This window comes from Rattus rattus, chromosome 6, assembly GCF_011064425.1.
Source record: "Rattus rattus isolate New Zealand chromosome 6, Rrattus_CSIRO_v1, whole genome shotgun sequence".
In the NCBI taxonomy this organism is placed as follows: Eukaryota; Metazoa; Chordata; class Mammalia; order Rodentia; family Muridae; genus Rattus; species Rattus rattus.
Genome location: NC_046159.1, coordinates 83231778 through 83250801, shown reverse-complemented (window position 1 = coordinate 83250801; position 19024 = coordinate 83231778). Strand labels below are relative to the sequence as shown.

The following is a 19024-nucleotide window of genomic DNA, read 5'->3' as shown; positions in this document are numbered from 1 at the left end:
AATTTGATCTGTAAATTTAATTCTCAGTTTTTAAAGTCCAGAATGGTTTAATTACTCATTTGATGTTAGTTAATAGTTTTCACACTTTAAGTTATTCTAGAATTTAAATATATTTCCCCATCATTATTTTGTCCCTGGAGGCAGTTTGGGAGTTTGTCTTCTCGAAGGGGCAGAATAACCAGAGGTATAAAGTCTGGCAATCAGTGAACCCTCCTGTACTGGACACTAAGCTAAGCCCATGTGCTAATAACAGTGTACAAACTCTACGCTCAATCATGTAGCTGAATTTAGGTTTTATCATAAGCTTTAAAGCTAGACAAGATGAAAAGTCACCCATCCTTCTACTTGATTAGTTCTGAGTACTTTGCATATAGTTGAGGTCCTCTTCCTTAGGCATTTGAAAGCTAGAGGGAGGCACTCGGAGCTGTGTCTGTTCATGTTACCTGATCTAAGGTGCTCCTCACACAGTGATATGAGAGGAATGCCCACTTGAAAGGAATCTACAGATGAACAGAGGTTTAAAGGCTTGTTTTAAAAGTTCTCTTATCCTGAGCTGGAGAGATCTAGGCACACAGCCCTAAATAAAAGTGCTGGTGTCTGTGTTGATGCTCTGGTTTATTCATACTATTAACCAACTGTTGCTTTTCCCTCTGCAGAAAGGCATAGATCCTAAAGATGTCTTCTAGTAATGACCACGTGTTAGTACCGATGTCACAGAGAAACAAGAACGGCCTTCCTGGAATGAGCTCCAGAGGCGCGAGGACGCTCGCAGAGGGAGATGTGCTAAGTTTTCATCACATCACCTATCGAGTGAAAGTGAAGAGTGGCTTTCTAGTCCGGAAAACAGCTGAGAAAGAAATACTATCAGATATCAAGTAAGTGTATGAATGCTCTTAGAAGACTGCTTCGTTTATCTACCATGAAGGCAGTTACAGAATTTCTGTCTTTCACAAGTTGCTGTGACGACTTCAACTCATGCCTTTGTACATATGTATGTAGATGTATGTCTTTGTACATATGTATGTAGATGCATGTCTTTGTACATATGTGTATAGATGCATGTCTTTGTACATATGTATGTAGATGCATGTCTTTGTACATATGTGTGTAGATGCATGTCTTTGTACATATGTGTGTAGATGCATGTCTTTGTACATATGTATGTAGATGCATGTCTTTGTACATATGTATGTAGATGCGTGTCTTTGTACATATGTATGTAGATGCATCCTTTCATGTCTTCTGTCTAAACTAGTGTCTTAGTTACTTGCTCTCATGTTAGGCATAGATTTTACTTGCAAAGGAACTGTCAAAACTTAAAAAATGGTCTTATATTTTTGAGAAGTCGAACATTTTAATATATCGTTTTGTGAAGCCTGGTAAACTTACGTTTTAGAGGTGGACGTCTGACTTTGCAGTTTTTGATGTGTTGATTGTAAAGATGTAACCTCAGGTTTAGTTTCCCCATTTTTGAAATAGAAGACCTGCTAATACACTTTTTGATGTGTGTACTTTTTGTCTATTTTATTCTCGTAGAAATGAGGTAGAAATGCAGTCCTTTGGTTTTTCAAATACGCCTGTTTTAATGAATGGCTTATTTGTGGTAAGCAGATTGTAGTCTTTAAGGATTCACTTAGTACTTTCCCTCCATAATAAAGACATGTAAAGGCGCTTGGGATATGGCTCAGTTTGTAGAGTGCTTGCATAGCATACACAAAGCTCTGAATTCAGTTCCCAGAACCACATAAAACCTGTGCCAGCAGGTTTGTAATCCAAGCCCTTGGGAGATGGAAGCAGGAAGACCAGAAGCTCGAGACCTTCTAGAACCTCTGGGGCCTCTCAGAAACTGAGCTACCAACCAAGGAGCTTATAAGGCTAGACCTACCCCCCGTGTGTAGCAGATGTGTATCCTCAGCTACATGAGACTTTGTCTCCAAAACCAAACAAACCCAAAACACAACAACAGAAACAAAGGTAGAAAATATTAACATGTAAGGCAATTGTCATTTCACTGACATTATATCATTTAAGCCCCAAGTGATGAGGATTTTGGGTTCCAGCTTGGTATGGCCAGTTCTGTTCCAAAAGCACTTAGTGTGTGTGGTATTTGTTCTTTCCTCAGGGGATGAGTTTATAATCAGAATACAGCGATAAAATAGGAACTAGAGTGGAGAATGGCGGAACATGTCTGTAGAACCTGCCACCACTGGCCTCTTCCCTGCCATTTATCTTTTCCTCTTTGCCTGGTTTCTAGAGAATTGAATCTACAAGTGAGCGATAAATGAATGTGGGTTTGTTCAGACAGCGCGTCCTCTTTTCTGTCTCCTAGGCTGGGCAGTAGTCATAAGAGTTATTTGACCCAGTGTAACTACAGGCCTATGTGGAATCATATATTTCTGTTTTCTTGATGTTTTATATGGAACTATATTTTCTCCCTATTAATATCAACCTACTTGTTCCAGAAAGCAGGAAGATGACAAAATATGGGAGAGAAGTTTTGGGTGTAGGTAGAAGAAAAATGATGAGGTTCTGAGACTGGGTTGGCCTGAGGCCAGGAGCATTACAGAATGTAGCTACCCACAGGACCAAACCTGCTGGTGTGCTTCTCTTTTCATTTGTTTGTTAGTTCATCCTAACCAAGAAGAAAAGGAGGTCTGCAAGTGCAAAGCTTTTTTTTTTTTTTTTTTTGTACATGCTTAGGTAGAACTGACGTATGAAAAACTGTTTGGAAGCATAATAATCTCGGAATTAGGATGTAGTTTAGCAATAGGTAGGTTGTCAATCATATACAAGGCTGTGGGTTCAGCCCGCAGTATCTCATGCACACACAGAGGCACACAGTCCATCACTTCATGTTTGTATTGAAAGATAAGGGTGACATTATTTGGATAACCACGGTTTGAATAGATTTACAGTGCATACTATGAGCTGGTACTCTACACGGATGTATGCGTGTTATGTGTGCAATGTCAAGGATTAAACCTAGAGCTCTGCGTATGCTGGACAGGTGTTCTCCCACTGAACCATGCTGCCAGAATCTTGTGATTCTTCTCAGCCAGTAAAGGAAATGGCTCAATATGTTGAGTGTATCTTGTGCTCCAGACTCTTCAGCTCCACAGTCTTCCATAAGCGTGGTAGAATGGCATGGGGTATTAACAAAGGAGGAGTTGTCTTAGTATCCCCTAGAGTAATGAAGTATAGACAAATCTTGCTTTTCCTTTCTCTTTACCATTAAAGGGACAGCTAGGATTAGTATTCACGCTCACTGTATCTAGTTCGAGCTTCAAGATCTGAAATGGTCATGACTTCAAAGGTCATTCTCCTTTTTTTTTTTTTTTTTTTGCTTGCAGGCTTTCTAATCTTTCTCCTGTCTGCTGGCTTTAAGGATTGCTTGCGTGACTTTTTTTGTTTGTTTGTTTGTGTTTAATAATGCTATCACCATTCAAAATGGTGGCTAAATTCTAAAAAGAACCTAATAGTAATAAGTTTTTCTTTGAATCATTGTTTCTTTTCCTGTGTGAGAAGAAAACCAGAGAGAATCTGTTCATGAGATGCCAAAGGATTTCCTCTCTGTTGTATGATCTTTCTCCTATGCTACCTTAGTCTCCATACTCAATACTCAACATGTGAGCTTTTCTTCTCCAGGGCTTGAAGATGTCTGGAAGAAATTGCCATCCCAGGACATGTGTGTCTATTGTACATCCCAGTATATGTGGGGGTGGCAAGGGGAGTTCATTATACCCTTGGGAAGATTGTTAAGCAACTTATTTGAAATAACTTCAGAATTAAACTTGTAGGCACATGACACTCCACTTAGTTCCCTGTTACTGCTTCACTAACGCTGCTGTCCTCACTGTCTCCCTATACCCACTGCCATTAGTGGTTTGCGAGATCCTTGTAGAACTAGGCTATCTCCTTGGCACTCTTCTATTCCCAGTTCCTCCAGTGCAAGTGGGTTAGAAAGAGGACCTTCTCATGGAATCCTTCAGTTGACCAGTGTAGGATGATGTCATTATGCAGGTGAAGGCAGGTACAAGATAGAATGAGGCCTGTCATTGGACAAGAAGGTAGGATGGGCAGAAGAAAGATTTTAGGAGGAAGAGGAGCAGGAGGAGGACAGCTGAGAGAACATGGAGGAGGTTGTTAAAATTCCTCTCTGCACATTTACAGGTTGTTATTAATATTATTAATGGATGGGTGTGTACAGGGCTTTGTATTTCTAGGTGGGCAATTATCTTATTAATTGGATCAGAGGTTATTGTGTTGTGTGTTCTTTCATGTGGTGATTTAATTGAATTCAAGAGAGTGTGTGGTGGCTGGAGACACTGGGCTCCCATGCAGTCGGGATGTGTATGTCTGGCATGGTGGCAACCTGCCTTGGGAACTGGATGGGTAGAGAGATTCTTGCCAGGCTCGGAGAGTAGCCATCGGTGGTGTGATATGGGATAGAGCTAAGCGGGCGAGACGCTTTACTGACTGAGATGAAGCTATCTAACAGATATCTTGGGGAACTACTGTGCCAAACCAAGTGTGGGATAAAAGAAAGCCATTTTTATTTTAATTTTACCGTAACAGACCAGCAGCAGGCAGGGGGAACTGTAGTAGCCCCATGACCAAGGCAGTCGTGCCTCTGAAGATTCCTCACACTTGATGGACTCCCACATCCGTGGTTTTATTTTTCTGCAACCTGATGCTTTCTGTTTCTCCCAACATGCTGTTTCATCCGCTTGTGATATTAAAGTTGATTACCTGGTGATGTTATTATCTATTAAGCTGCACCTGAATGTTACAATTTGACTCTTTGTACCTGATTGGTAGGTACTATATGGAAGAGTGTCCTGACATTCTTCCAGAACCCTATTCCTCAGTAAACATCTATTTGTGAGTTACAGACTCTGAGATGACACCTGTCTGGACCCAGCTCTACTGTGAGGGCTGGCAAAAGGTGCTTTTCGGTGAACATAATCTCATAGTTTGTATTTCTCTTGGGAAAAGCTGTGTCATTTCTTCCTTCATTTACTGTTGTGAACAGGAAATGTCCCCCACAGGCCCTTGAATCTGAACACCTCATCCCCAGTTGGTAGCAGTGTTTGGAGAGGTTATAGAACCTTTAGAAAGTGGAGACTTGTTGGAGGAAGTAGGCTGGCTTTGAGGATTTATAGCCTTACCTCACTTCTTACATTATCTGTTTTCTGGGAGCAGTTGAGATATGAGCTCTCAGTTTCTGGATTCTGCTGCCATGCCTTCCCAGCTGTTGTGGATATCTTGCCCTCTGGAATCATACGCCAAAATAAAACCTAAGTTGCTCTTGGTCATGGTATTGTATATCACAGCAATAGAAGAGTAACTAACACAAGTGTATATACTCCTGAATCTCTGTTTTCCTCACTAGTCTTCAGCAGCAATGCACCCTAACCCTAACTAACTAAAGTTCTGTCTTTAGACAGTGAGGACAGCAGCGTCAGTGAGGCATTAACAGGGAACTAAGTAGAGTGTCATAGACCGTCACTGTCACTATAGTGTTGGTGGGTGCTCCTTTTGTTCCCAATTTGGTGGCAGGGAAACTTTCAGGGTAATTTCCACCTCTCCTTTGCGACCTTGGGCTATTCCTTTATTTTAGTATTTCTTTAATATAGGAAGAAGTTTCAGAATCACTGGTTACTAACCCTGCCCATGACTTGCACTCAGCTGATGTCTATTTGTGTGTGTGTGTGTATATGTGTGTGTCTGTGTGCATGTATAGAAACACAGAGACATACACATACTTTTGTTTGAAAAAACCTCTTATGTTCAGATGCACACAGAGCTTGTTAGGTGGAGCAATAGAAGTTATTCCTGGGTAAAGCGCTGGTGAAGGGGGAGTTAGTGGAGTCTACTCTCATGTGTACTGGAAGTTTCCTACCTGTGCTTTTCTGTAGCTGTCTGTATATAGATAACATGTAACTCCTCATTAATGTATCAATTATAACCTCAGACTTTATATTTGTTCTGAATTTGCCTGTTTTCTTTCCCATCAAGATGTATTAAACTTGCCTAACATTCCTCTCCATCCCCCAAGCCCTTTTCTCTTGAGGATTAATTCCAGGGCCATGGACATACAAGAGAAGTATTCTATGACTAAGACTCATCTCCAGTCTTCATTATTCTTAATGTACTTGCCAATCAGCTCAATTTTCTTATTCTGTCCAGAGCAGTAGTAGTATTACTACTAGGAGTAATACAGATAAGTAACAATCTGTCTAGCTTGTGACTATCTTGTTTTTGTTGCCCACCCTCTTTGAGTTCCTGTTCTTGGGTGCTGGTATTGGCAGGGTAGGACTTAGGTAATCTTCCTACTGAGACAGGGAAGAGAAGAAGTCTAATAGAAGTGAGTAGAAGTTGTTATTATTATTAATGTTGGGTTTTTTGGCTTTTGAAGCAAGGTTTAGTGAATACCAAATTAACCTCAAACTCACCATTAAATCAAGGATGACTTAAATTCCTGATCTTCCTTTCTGTGTCCCATGTTCTGGGCTTAAAGATGTGCACACCACATCCCTCTATTAGAAAGGATTAGTACATTATTTGAATAAGAAGTCACACACGAGAATATAAAACTAAATTTTCTGGACAGATACTCATAGTCACTAAGTTGTACTTTTTTGTTTTATTAATAGAACTTAGTTTTAAGTGATACATCATGACATAAAGATGACATTTATCAATAACATCTTAATTCCTGGCTTGTTTTTGCTTTGTTTGTTTGTATTCAGTACAAATGGTGTTTTTAGAAGTCTCAGCCTGCAATCTCACCAGTCAGGAGGCTGAGGCAGGAAGATTTCTATGCATTGAAGACAAGTCAGAGCTACACAGGAGTGCTGATCTGGATTATAGTGTTAGAAACAATCTTCATACAAAAGTCTCAATAATACAAATGTAGATTCCTTTATTCAATAAGTTTTGAATGAGTTCTTCTAGGTTTTTGATGTACACAGATTATTTTTTTTCCTGTACTCAGAAACTTTAGATTTCACTTAGGACCTGTAGTACTTTCACAGTGTTGATTTCTGCTGTGACAGGATGAAAAGACAGAACAGAAGCAGCTTGCTGTGAACTGGAGGGATGGGTATCAGAATTGAGGAAGTGTGCTTGTATTTCTGAGTATCTGTGGAGGGGGAAATGGCCCTCCTTCAAAACTGTCTATAAGCGACACAGGACGGAAGTAGTGTTGACTGTTCTCCAGTACAACGCACTGAAAATGACAGGATCCTCCGAGCTTTCAGTTTGTGTGTTCGGAAAAGTGAGCGAAGTCCTTGAGTCACAGTTCTTACTGGAAGGTCAATCGGGCATGCGAGGCTGTAAAGCAGTAAACAGAGTAGGAAATGGCTGGAGAGGGACGACAGAAGGCCAGAGGGGAGGGTGGGGTAGTTAAAAGGTTGGTCATGGAGTGGAGCAAAGGTCATCAGCACATACTTTCTACAAAGGCAGATAGCATGAACGTTCAGCTTTATTAGCCATACAGCAGGCTGGTAACCAAGCCCTGGCATCGTGGCACGAAAGCCGATAACAGCTCTGAAAACATAGCTCTGTTCAAATCACACCATTGAGGAAGACAGGAAAGAGGTGACCAGCTACAGCGTGCAGATCCAGGAGGACCCAGACTTCACTTTTTCATTTATCTGCTTGTTTTCTTAGCTTATTCCATCTGCTAAGATGGAGTGATCAAGAGTGTCTCTGTGTCCATAACATCCAGCAAGCAGTGATGAGTAAGCAGGGTTGGAATTAGCCGCGGCCTCAGGTTAGAACTCTCGGAATCCAACTCTATTGTTTTCTTTAATGTTAGAACTTAGTTTAAATATAAGCCAACCACCAGAGACCTATTAAACCATCCTAGCATATCATGCTGTTTAAATCACCCCAGGTGTCTTAGTTTTTATATGAGTAGGTGTTCTTAAATACTGAAATAGTTTCATGGCAGTGAATCCTTACTGAATAAAGGTTCTGTTCATTTTAGAAGCAGGTGCAAGGTCACTGTGAATACAGATCATACATCAAAACCTATAAATATGCGCACACTGAAAATTTACCCTGGCATCTCTGTGTCTGTATGTTGGACAGTGTGTGGGAGGGGTAACACAATAAAAGAATAAGATTTTTCTGTGCTACAACTTGATTGAGGCTTAGTGACCTGTTGTTACATTTCTCTGGCATTTCACAGAGCTACATCAGTTAACAAGCAAAGTAAAAGACACATTTCACCTTAATCCCCACCTGCCCTCATATAATTGAGATGCATCAGGTATCAGGCAATAAATGGTGAGTTTCTTTCGGATTTAAGTGCAGGGAACAGATCCTCTGTTCTGGGGAATACATCTCTATCTACTTCACAGGTCTAGGCTCTGAATACGACAGAGGGTATTGTATGGGACAATTGCGGCCTCTCTTTACCGTTCCTGTGCAGCTGTAATGGGCTTCTCTTACTTCTCCTTTCTCTTGTTTATTTTCTTTAGCCATCACGCTCGTCACTGTTGGGATAAAATTCATACTTTCTTAGGTATTGTCACAGTCAACATTGCTGTGATTGTCTGTCTTACTCAATCTAAATATTCATTTACTTTGTTGAAATGAATGGCTGTGCATTGCGTGTCTTTAAGTCATTAAACACTTCACAGGGAAGGTGACCTCTTCCAAGACTGTGTTTAGCCTCTCTAATTATTAACACAATTTTCATTGTTTCAAACTTACTATGTGTGAGTGTGTGTGAGTCTCTGTGTGTGTGTGTGTCTGTGTGTGTGTGTGTGTGTGTGTGTGTGTCTGTGTCTGTGTGTGTGTTTATGTTATGAGAAAAGGAGACAGACAAACAGACCAGGGCACACATATGTAGGTCAGAGGACAACTTTGGGAGTCAGTTCTCTCCTTCTACCATGGATTCTGGGGATCAACCTGGTCCTCAGACTTGCATAGTCATGTGTTTTACCCACTGAGCTGTCTTGCCTATCTGACATGTTTTACTTTAGTATTAAGGACTGGTGTTGCTTCTGTCCTAACATGGAGATTTCAGTTTAAGACTTTTTAATCTGATTATATTTTAGTAATGATATTTTCCACTGGTAATCTTCAAGTATCAATTGTACATGAAAACAATTTAAAGGCACTAATCACTAGCTTTACTCAAAAACTGTTGTGCATTTTATATTGGTTAAAAGGAAGTCTTCCTTCCTTGTTTCAGGAATCTGTTATTTTAAGAATCTTATATTAGAATCTTTCTTACTTAAAAGACCTTCATTTGCTGTTGCTAGGACTGAGTCCAGGGCCCCATGCATGATAAGCACAGCCTGAACTAGAGTTGTGTCCCAACTCAGCATCAGGGAACCTGGAATATTGACTATGCCATTTCCAAAAGATTAAATTGTTTCAAGAGAGAATTACAAAACAATAATAAAAGAAAGGAATTGAGAAGGACCAAACTCCTCTTTACTGGTACTTGGTGTGGTTGATAGCCCTTTTCTTACTGGTACTTGTGGTTGATAGCCCTTAGATTAGCCTTCTAGTATCAGTGATTCTTAGTTTAACTTTAAGAGGCTGTGTGGGTTTGCAATTCCATCTTTCTTTATTAGTGTTTTCAGTGCAGACAGTAAGTTTATAGAACTGCATGTAAAATACAGGATTAATACAATATGGTTTTGTTTCTAGTGGGATCATGAAACCTGGTCTTAATGCTATTCTGGGACCCACAGGCGGAGGCAAGTCTTCGTGAGTATAACATACAAATAAATAAGCCTTTTCTCTTCATTAAGATCCCATTCACATAAGCAGAGGTTAATTCATTATTTGCAGCATATGTGTCTTGGGTACTGTGGATAATATGGGGTTAAATTAGCACATGGTTTTGTGCCAAGGACCAGAATGACTTACTAGGTTAACTCTAGTACATGTGGACGTGACTGGCATATGTGGAAGGCCATATCATACACTAGTAAGGAGGAAAAAGGATAAAGGAATGCTAAAAATGAAGACATGTAGAGAAGGTCTAATTGAAATTTCTTGTATTTGTTAAGCAACATTTTGCCTTGGTTGCGATCCCAAGGTATATAAACCAGTGTTTTCTTGATTTTATATTTTGGGTTTTGCTGTAGCACATAATGAAAAGGAAGCTGAGAACTTTAAACATGTAAAGGTTTTACTTTTGTTTTTCCTGTTTGATTTTGAGATAGGACCTCAGCTTTGTAGGCCTGGCTATCTTAGGACTCACTAAGTAGTCTGAGTTGGCCTTGAACTCTCACAGATGCTCCTGCCTCTGCCTCCTGAATGCTGAGAGGGAAGGTGTGCACCACTAAGCTCAACCTATAAGTTTGTTTTTACACTGTAAGCATATCAAATAGCAAAATTTGCATTTAGAACAGCTAAGCCATATGGCCTGTGTTGAAGGAAAAAATCCTTCATAACATGTGTGTTCTTTACAGGTTGCTAGATGTCCTAGCAGCAAGGAAAGACCCACGGGGATTATCTGGAGATGTTTTGATAAACGGGGCACCTCAACCTGCCAATTTCAAATGCAGTTCAGGTTATGTGGTTCAAGTGAGTATTAGTAGATTTGGACAATATATGTGCAAGTATATTTGCCTAGAGTATAGTTTACTTCCAATTGAATATATAACATGCTCACGGCATCTGTGTATTTGCATCAGGTTTTCATAATCATCCACTACACTGGCAGTGATATTAAGGGGAAGACAGTATACCTAATTATGACACTCGTGGGGCAGTGGCATCAGCTCTGGCTGCTCTATAATTCCAACAGCACAAGGTTTACTCATCGTGCACTTTCTTTCTTTCCATCGTTGATGTCTTTCCCAAATCCTCCCATCAGGTAGCCCTGAGATGGGTAGTAGGACTTTTGCAAGTGTCCTGTTAGGGTGTGTAGCTGGGTGATAAGAACGATGCCATGGAGCTTCGCATGTGTCCGTCCATGCAGTCACTGCGACTTGAGAGAACTTGTGGTTTACCGGTAGCCACAAGTTTTAAACTTGTAGTTTTACCTTACTGTGTTGTGTATATGGATTGGACTGTGTATACTCAAGTCATTGATATGGAAAGACTCCTGTATCTCACTAAAATGCCACCTTGCCTTAAGGATGACGTTGTGATGGGCACCCTGACAGTGAGAGAAAACTTACAGTTCTCAGCAGCTCTTCGCCTTCCAAAAACTATGAAGACACATGAAAAAAATGAACGGATTAACACGATCATTAAAGAGTTAGGCCTGGACAAAGTAGCAGATTCCAAGGTATGAAAACCCCTCATATTATTATAGCCAGGAAATTGCCCTGGGGAAGGAATATAACGTTAATTAAAAGTTTTCTATAATGTCTAAATGACTAAAAGCAACCACTGTACTAGATGATGAGAAAGTAACTGGCTCTATAAAATAAGATAGAAACTAAGATGAAGAAACAGAGAAACAAAAATGAATAATGGTGGGTCAGCAGGGAAACACATTCTTCATCTGGCTTTTTCCATATTCTCTTCCATACCCTCACTGTCTAGTCAGAGCTTGGCACTAAGTACTCTGCTGCTTGTTGAGGAATAGTTGTGACACGAGAAAGACAAGAATCCAAAGGTTCTTGCTCTGTATACAACATTTTGCTGTGATTTAGCGTCCAAGTTTCCATTTGGTCACATTAGGACTTACTTACAGTTTGTTACTTTTCTGTAGTCTTTCCTTGATCGTTGTGTTTCTCTTCCTTTCCTTCTACCTCTCCTTTCTTCCTTACCTACTGTCAGCATTTGTCAGACTCCTACATGCCAGACTGCGTTAGTAACAGAGTAACAAAGAGTAAGAAGGTGCTTCTCCTTTGGAATGTGAATTAGGATCAAGAAGAGGAATTGAGACAGTGGGTGAGCTTTTTAAATCACCAGTCTGTCTAGTTTTGGCTGAGCAGACATTTGGGCATCAGTGAAAATACAATGACTGTAGTTTAACCCTCCTGCCCATGGTTATTTAATTCCTTAGAGGCCATGGGTAGTGACGATTGTGAGGAATTGTTGCGTTTCTTGGTACTTGCTAGCAGTCATTCATGTACTGTTATTTTGTTGGGAAAAATATACTTGCATCAACTCGGAAACTGAAAAGCACTTAAAATGGCGTGGTAGAATGGGAACTCTCTGTTTCCCCCACTCCCACCCCCCCAGTGTCAGTCCACTTAGGGACCACTGGGCAGATAGCAGGCTTTAGGTGCTGGACGGTAGTAAACTATGCCCAGTGTGCTTCCCTTTCCTCTGTCTTACCTGTGTCTCAGTTGGTAACCTGCTTGCAAGCACCAGGACCTGACTTCAGTCCCTAGTACCCGTGTAAAGCCAGCCTCCTGTGGTGGTGCTCACATGTAGTCTTTGCCCTGGGGAGGCTGAGACAGATGGATTCCTGAAGCTAGCTGACTTGATGACAGACAAAATAAATTGGATGGCTTCTGAGGAATAACAAACTCTTCAAAGCACGGACATCACGTGAGGTCAGGCCGCCTTGCAGCTCTAATCAGAGCCTCAGTTTACTCATCTGATAAAAAAGAAACTACCTCCCCCCAGGTATTTTGCTCTTGATAGACCAGTGGTCTTCACAGTGAACACAGTAAAGCGTCTCCACAGGAGGCAGGTGGTGGGTGTGTGCTTACAAGAGACATGTGGAGACAATCAGGGCTGCACCATTTGGTCTGTCTACCAAAAGATGGCAACCATGTTCACTCTTGTTGACAAAGATGGCACTTGCTTTAGGTTGGAACTCAGTTTACCCGTGGTATCTCTGGAGGAGAAAGAAAAAGGACAAGCATAGGAATGGAACTGATCACTGACCCTTCCATCCTCTTCCTGGATGAGCCCACAACTGGTTTGGACTCAAGCACAGCAAATGCTGTCCTTTTGCTCCTGAAAAGGTAAATGCTACAAGACATTTTCATTTATTCACCATCAAGTCACTTATTTGTGGCACTATATATTCTTTGCACAGGGGTAAACAACAGATGTCTTCCTCTGTTTAAGGGACAGAAGAGATATTAAGAATGGTTAATAAGAGTATAGAGAGTGATGGCTGTGGTGGGGCTGGGTTGTTGTTTTAAATAGCAAGAGGGTCTTGGAGGATCTTGGGCATGGACAAGGGATCTGGGAACGAGAGAATGAGACCTGACTATAGCTGGTGACAGAATCTGGCTGGAGGGGACAGCCATTGGACCCAAGACAACATGCCTGATATGTCTAGAACATCAAATAGACACACAAACCCAGTTATTTTAGGGTTGTACATAGGTAGCATACAGTTACAGCAAAGCACCACAGACTAGGTAGCTTAACAACAGAAATCTGCACTCCTGTGCAAACTCACCACCTGCAGTCTGATGTGCAGACATTGCTTCTGAAGGTCAGAAGCGAAGCCTGGGAGTCTTCCCTGGGGACCCTGAGAGCATGTGGTCATTCTGATGTCCCTAAACCTCAGACCAGCTCTGAGGATCAGGCCTCACACAGCTCTGCTTTCTCCAGGTTCCTCCCTATGGCCTTCCAGATCTTATAGTTCCTGACTGAGTGTTCATCCTGGGTCTGTTTACTATACTCTCTCTTCTTCCTTTTGGGCTTTAAATTTCATTGCACATAATCATTGTACCATGCTACTGTGTTACATAAGGACATTTTTACAGAAATATGGTGTGTGGCGAGCACACCCCTCTATTCTTCCTCTCTCCCCATTTCACATTGCCACTCCTGTGCTTTTTTGCCCCCTAGACAGTCTCACTAATTTTATGTCATATATACATGCATGACGGTATATATCTATAAAATATAGGAACCCAGATGAGAGAAGACAGGATATTTGTCTTTATGATACAGGTTTAATTGACTTAACATGATTTTTCTCCAATTTAAATCAACTTTCTTGCAAATGTCAGATTTTTATATCACCATTTGTTTATACATTTCTCAGATATTGAAACCTAGGTTGGGTCTATAAATTTTGCTGCATTCTCTATACTTCGTTTCATCTAATATCTCTATACACACATTTTCTCTCTCTCTCTCTCTCTCTCTCTCTCTCTGTCTCTCTGTGTCTCTGTCTCTCTCTGTCTCTCTCTTTTTCACACACACACACACACACACACACACACAGACACACGGTGGGGGGTAGGGGGACTGATGCTTGCTTGCTCTGAAACTGACCTATAGTTTCCTGAGTAGACCTTATGTTACAGTTTATTTGGTGCGTTCTTCTACACTGGGTGTCTTTTCTTCCTCCAGCCACCCCTTTGAGGTGGCCCCTGATACTCTACTTGATAAACTTCAGACTGAGCTTTACACTTTGTATTTGGTATACAGTAACTCCTATTCTATAGTCTATCTTAATTATTCAATTATTGATATTCTGGCTTGGTGGGGTATTATTGGTAGTGGTGGTGGGGTATTTGTTTGTCTGTTTGTTTGCTTTTGTTTTTCAAGACAAAGTTTGTGTAGTCCTAGAACTCACTCTTGGCTTCTGCATTTACAAGCAAAGGGTCCTCCTCTCTGTGCGTCCTGTTGTATGTGTTTCCACACCCTAATAAAAGCCTTTCTTTACCTTTCTTGTGTGAGTGTGTGTGTGTGTGTGTGTGTGTGTGTGTGTGTGTGTGTGTGTATCTGTGAAGACCGTCCCAGTGTCTGCATTTGACAGCCAACATTCTAATGTTTAATGGAATCTATTCTGCAAGTTCCTTTCTTAAGAAATCCTAGCAGGATTTTTTTGACTTGGATTTTGTTTGTTTCTAAGCATCATGTCCAAGGCCTCTCACATGCTAAACACTTTATTTACAACTGGTCTCCAAGAGTGCTCTACTTCCAGCTGCTCTTGTTTTCCATAAAAGCATCAAGTTTCATTTTCCTTGCATATAGTTTGATACTTAAAAATATGTAGAATGAAACGATGATCTCAAGCACATAGCTATATGTGTATAGGAGAAAATCAAGTTGAAATTGGGACAGATGTTCCAACAGGGGAATAAAGTACTCTTCAACAATAAATGTAAGAATCAGAATCTTAATGACTCATCCTTTTCCTTCTTGTCACGTAGGATGTCTAAACAGGGTCGGACCATCATCTTCTCCATTCACCAGCCTCGGTATTCCATCTTTAAGTTGTTTGACAGCCTCACCTTACTGGCTTCTGGGAAACTCATGTTTCATGGGCCAGCACAGAAGGCCTTGGAGTACTTTGCATCAGCAGGTATAATTGTTTTCCATGTGGTAGGTCCTTCCTTCACAGTATTGTGGATAGAGCAGAGGGTTTAGTTTAACCATGGTTCCTCCATTTTAAAGTACCTTTGCTCAGTTTTGTGTTAGTGTTTCTCTTCACTGTGTGCTTGTTTGTATAGACTATTAACTTCTTGTGCTCTTTGAATATCTGGGTCATTTGTGCCTCAGTATATCCATTGACTGGGCCTACGCTTCTTCAGTTCCCCAATCATGGTGGCTTTTCCTGAAAACTCAGTAGTTATGAGGAGATTCACACCTAGCAGTTTGGTCAGTTGAACAGTTTTGGAAAGACTAGGATTGTTGTCTCCTTAGCTACATGACAGGTCCGTTTTCAGAAGCTCCCAGGTATGCGATCATGCTGTGCTTTAACTGGGGTGAGGGTGGGGGTGTCATGGAAAGGACACTTAGCATTCTTGTAATTTGAGATTGATAATTTAGTCTGTGAGTGGATCCGAGTGACCTGTTATTAGAATGACTAGTCCCAATCTCACTTTGATGAGCCTGCACTTTTGATGTCTGTGATTTTATTTTTAGATTTATGTACTTCACTTGTTATGTGTATGAATTGTTTTGTGTGCATGTATCTATGTGCATCATATGTAGGGCTGGTGCCCTCAGAGGTCAGAACAGGGCACTGTGTCCCCTGGGAACTGGAGTGACAGATAGCTCTCAGCTGCGATACGGTGCTGAAAACCAAACCTAGGTTCTCGGTAGGAACAAGTGCTCATCTCTCCAGCCCTGTAATGTCTTTTTAAATTCAGTATATATAATCTTTTTCATTTTAGAGATACCTGGCTATGATTATAAATGATTCTTTATAACCTCATATGCACTTTAAAATAGTATCATTCTTAATTTTTAAAAATTAATCTATCATTTAAAATAATCGAGCATACCTTGGTTAAGAGCACTGTCTTCACTTGCAGGGAACCCTAGTTTGAGTCCTAGCACTCACATGGTGGCTCCCAAGCTTCTGTAACTTCAGTCCAGAGATCCCCTGTCTTCTGGCTCTGCAGGTACCAGGCCCACGTGTGGCACACAGGCATATGTGCAGGCAAAATACCCATATACATCAAAAATAATTTTTAAGAAAAAATAGAATAATTGAGCCTAAATAAGTGGGGAGTTAGTAGCTATGAATTTGAAATAGGCGTTGGGCCAGTTTGGGAGAACTGTAAAGTTGAGACCAGAGCTAAAGTGTGCTGTCCTGTCTATGTTCTCTTGAGAATGACAGAAAAGAATTAGAATCTCTCCACTTAGTAACTGAAGAAATAATGATGACATGCGCACCTTGAAGTCAGAGAGCACAAGAACAGTTAATGTTTTCTCTTTTCTTTCTTTCTTTCTTTCTTTCTTTCTTTCTTTCTTTCTTTCTTTCTTTCTTTCTTCCTTCCTTCCTTTCTTCCTTCCTTCCTTCCTTCCTTCTTTCCTCCCTCCCTCCCTGTCTGTCTGTCTGTCTTTCTTTTGACTTGGATTTAGACCTTGGACAGAAGACTAGTGAGTACCAGAGCATGTCAATAGTCCTCTGTGGCTCATAATTTATGATATATACCAATGCATGAGTTTCTCAAGTGTCCAAAGCTCCTCTGGAATTATTGGAGTATTTGTTAAGCATATGAGAAAAGGATGTGTTGGTGAAGGGAAGGGAGAGTGAGAATGGGGAGAACTTGGCGCGTTCTGCCTTCCCAAGCCTCCCCTGCCTCATCTGAATAACCTTCTCTATTCCAAGACCATCAGGGTCGTGTGTCCTTGTGTTGCCTTCTCTTGCAGGTTACCACTGCGAGCCCTACAACAACCCTGCAGACTTCTTCCTTGATGTCATCAACGGAGATTCTTCGGCTGTAATGTTAAACAGAGGGGAACAAGACCATGAAGGTATATAAATCTTGTAGATTCATACGTTGGTGTCCAATTGTTTGATTGAAGCACAGTAGTGTGTCTTATTAAAGCATGCTTTTGTAGGCCAGCCAGGACTACATAGTGAGATCCTACCTTAAAACAAAAATCGTGTCTTTAAAATTCATGTTAATTCAGTGATGTGAAAACAGTCAATAGACAGTTTTCTGTAATTGCTATGAGTGTTTTTAAATTTAATTTGTAAATGGGCATTTTTCTTAAAGTACCAGTTCTAAGGCAAATTTTCAATTAAAATGGTCATTTTTAACAGTGTTGTCAAGGTTCTCTAGAGCACCGAATCAATGTATGTATGTATGTATGTATATGTATGTCTATATATATGTACATATGTATGTATGAGAGGCTTACAGGCTGTGGTCCAATTAGTTCAACAATGGCTGTCTAAACAGGAAGTCCAGGAATCTCATAGTTGTTGAGTATGAGGCTGGATGTCTCGGCTGGTCTTCAGTGTATGCTGGAATCCTGAAGAAGTCGGCTCTAATGCCGCAGCAGCAGGATAGATAAACTGGCTAGTGAGAGTGAGGGCAAGCAGGCAAGAAGCAAAAGCCTCCATCTTCCATGTCCTTTATATAGGATACCATCAAAAAGTATGGCCCATATTTAAGGTACATCTGCCTACTTCCCTAAAAAGGGATCCGAATTTAGCGTTTGCCTTCCCACCTGAAATGAATCAATCAAGAAAAATCCCCTAAGAGTGTACCCAGCCACTTTGGTATTAGTTAAGTCCAGATATAGTCAAGTTGACAACCAAGATTAGCCATCACAAGTATTTTATACATAATGGCTCATACCTTTAATCCCAGCACTGAGTGGCGCAGGCTGGCAGATTATCAGTGAGTTTGAAGCCAGTCTGGTCTATAAAGCAAGTTTTAGGCCAACTAGGGCTATATAGTGAGATGCTATCTCAAAATAAACAAAAAACAAGATCAGCATTGTCCGTAGAAGGCAAAGACCAGAATCTTTTTAAAAATGAATTCTAACTCTGTGCAGTATAATGTCTATTTAAATAATGAGGGTCAAAATTTATGTGTGTGTTTGTGAATACATATATTATTACAGTTTTCTGTATCCATAAGATGTCACTCTGTACAGCTCAGCTGTTTTTCCTTGATATGTAAACTAATTATAGTAAATAATTTTATTCTTTTGAGAGGGTTTTACAATGTAGCCCTGACTAGCCTGGGCTCATTATGTAGATCAGGCTGGCCTGAGATTCAGAGATTCATTTGCTTCTGACAGTTGAATGCCGAGATTAAGGGCATGTTGCACAATGCCGCTCACTGCTCCAGAGGAAGTGGAACCTGGGAAAATGGAGCCAATGAATATGGTAGACTCATGTCTACTAGCTTTATTCAGAGTCTCAGATAGTTCACTTTGAGGGTTAAGAAAGGTCACATTAGTAGATTTCTCATGAGTTCAGGCTACACATAATCACAAGGACAAATTGCACGTGGCAAAAATGTGATTTTCCATAGAGGGCTATAAAAGATAGTTTAAACATTTCATTGAGTAACAACAAGCAATAATAACTAATCTGAAGTAAACTCCTATCCACTGTACCTGTGAGAAGCACAAAAACATATTCCAAGGACAAGTCCATGTTTTGAAGGAACTAAGGTCACAAAATGTGTGTCTTAATGGCCCAGGGTTATGGAAGGTCAAGAGAGCTTTGACCTCAGATACCTCAATCATGAGGATGGCAGGAGTTGGCTATCTTCTCTCTTCCAGCCTGGTGCTATGAAGCTGGCTTTCCCACATCAACCCTAGTAAAAATTTATTACCTTGACAGGTATCAGGCTTCCCTCTTTGTTTGATTTATAAGGTGTCCCCCACCCCACAAGGACAACCCCTGATTATGCAGATG

General features: G+C 40.7%; 1 protein-coding gene across 2 annotated transcripts in view; it reads left to right on the top strand.

Moving 5' to 3' along the window:
- LOC116903730 (broad substrate specificity ATP-binding cassette transporter ABCG2) overlaps nt 1-19024 on the top strand; it is a 56232-nt gene that overhangs the window by 17697 nt on the left and 19511 nt on the right. Inside the window, exons 2-8 of one of the 2 annotated variants that reach the window (XM_032906411.1) lie at nt 657-875; nt 9673-9732; nt 10443-10557; nt 11114-11266; nt 12748-12905; nt 15063-15214; nt 17014-17118. In XM_032906411.1, coding sequence (XP_032762302.1) covers nt 676-875; nt 9673-9732; nt 10443-10557; nt 11114-11266; nt 12748-12905; nt 15063-15214; nt 17014-17118 — 943 coding nt within the window. In that variant the 5' untranslated portion in view covers nt 657-675. Of the gene's footprint in view, nt 1-653; nt 876-9672; nt 9733-10442; nt 10558-11113; nt 11267-12747; nt 12906-15062; nt 15215-17013; nt 17119-19024 lie in introns of both variants that reach the window. The other variant, XM_032906412.1, reaches the window with a different exon arrangement.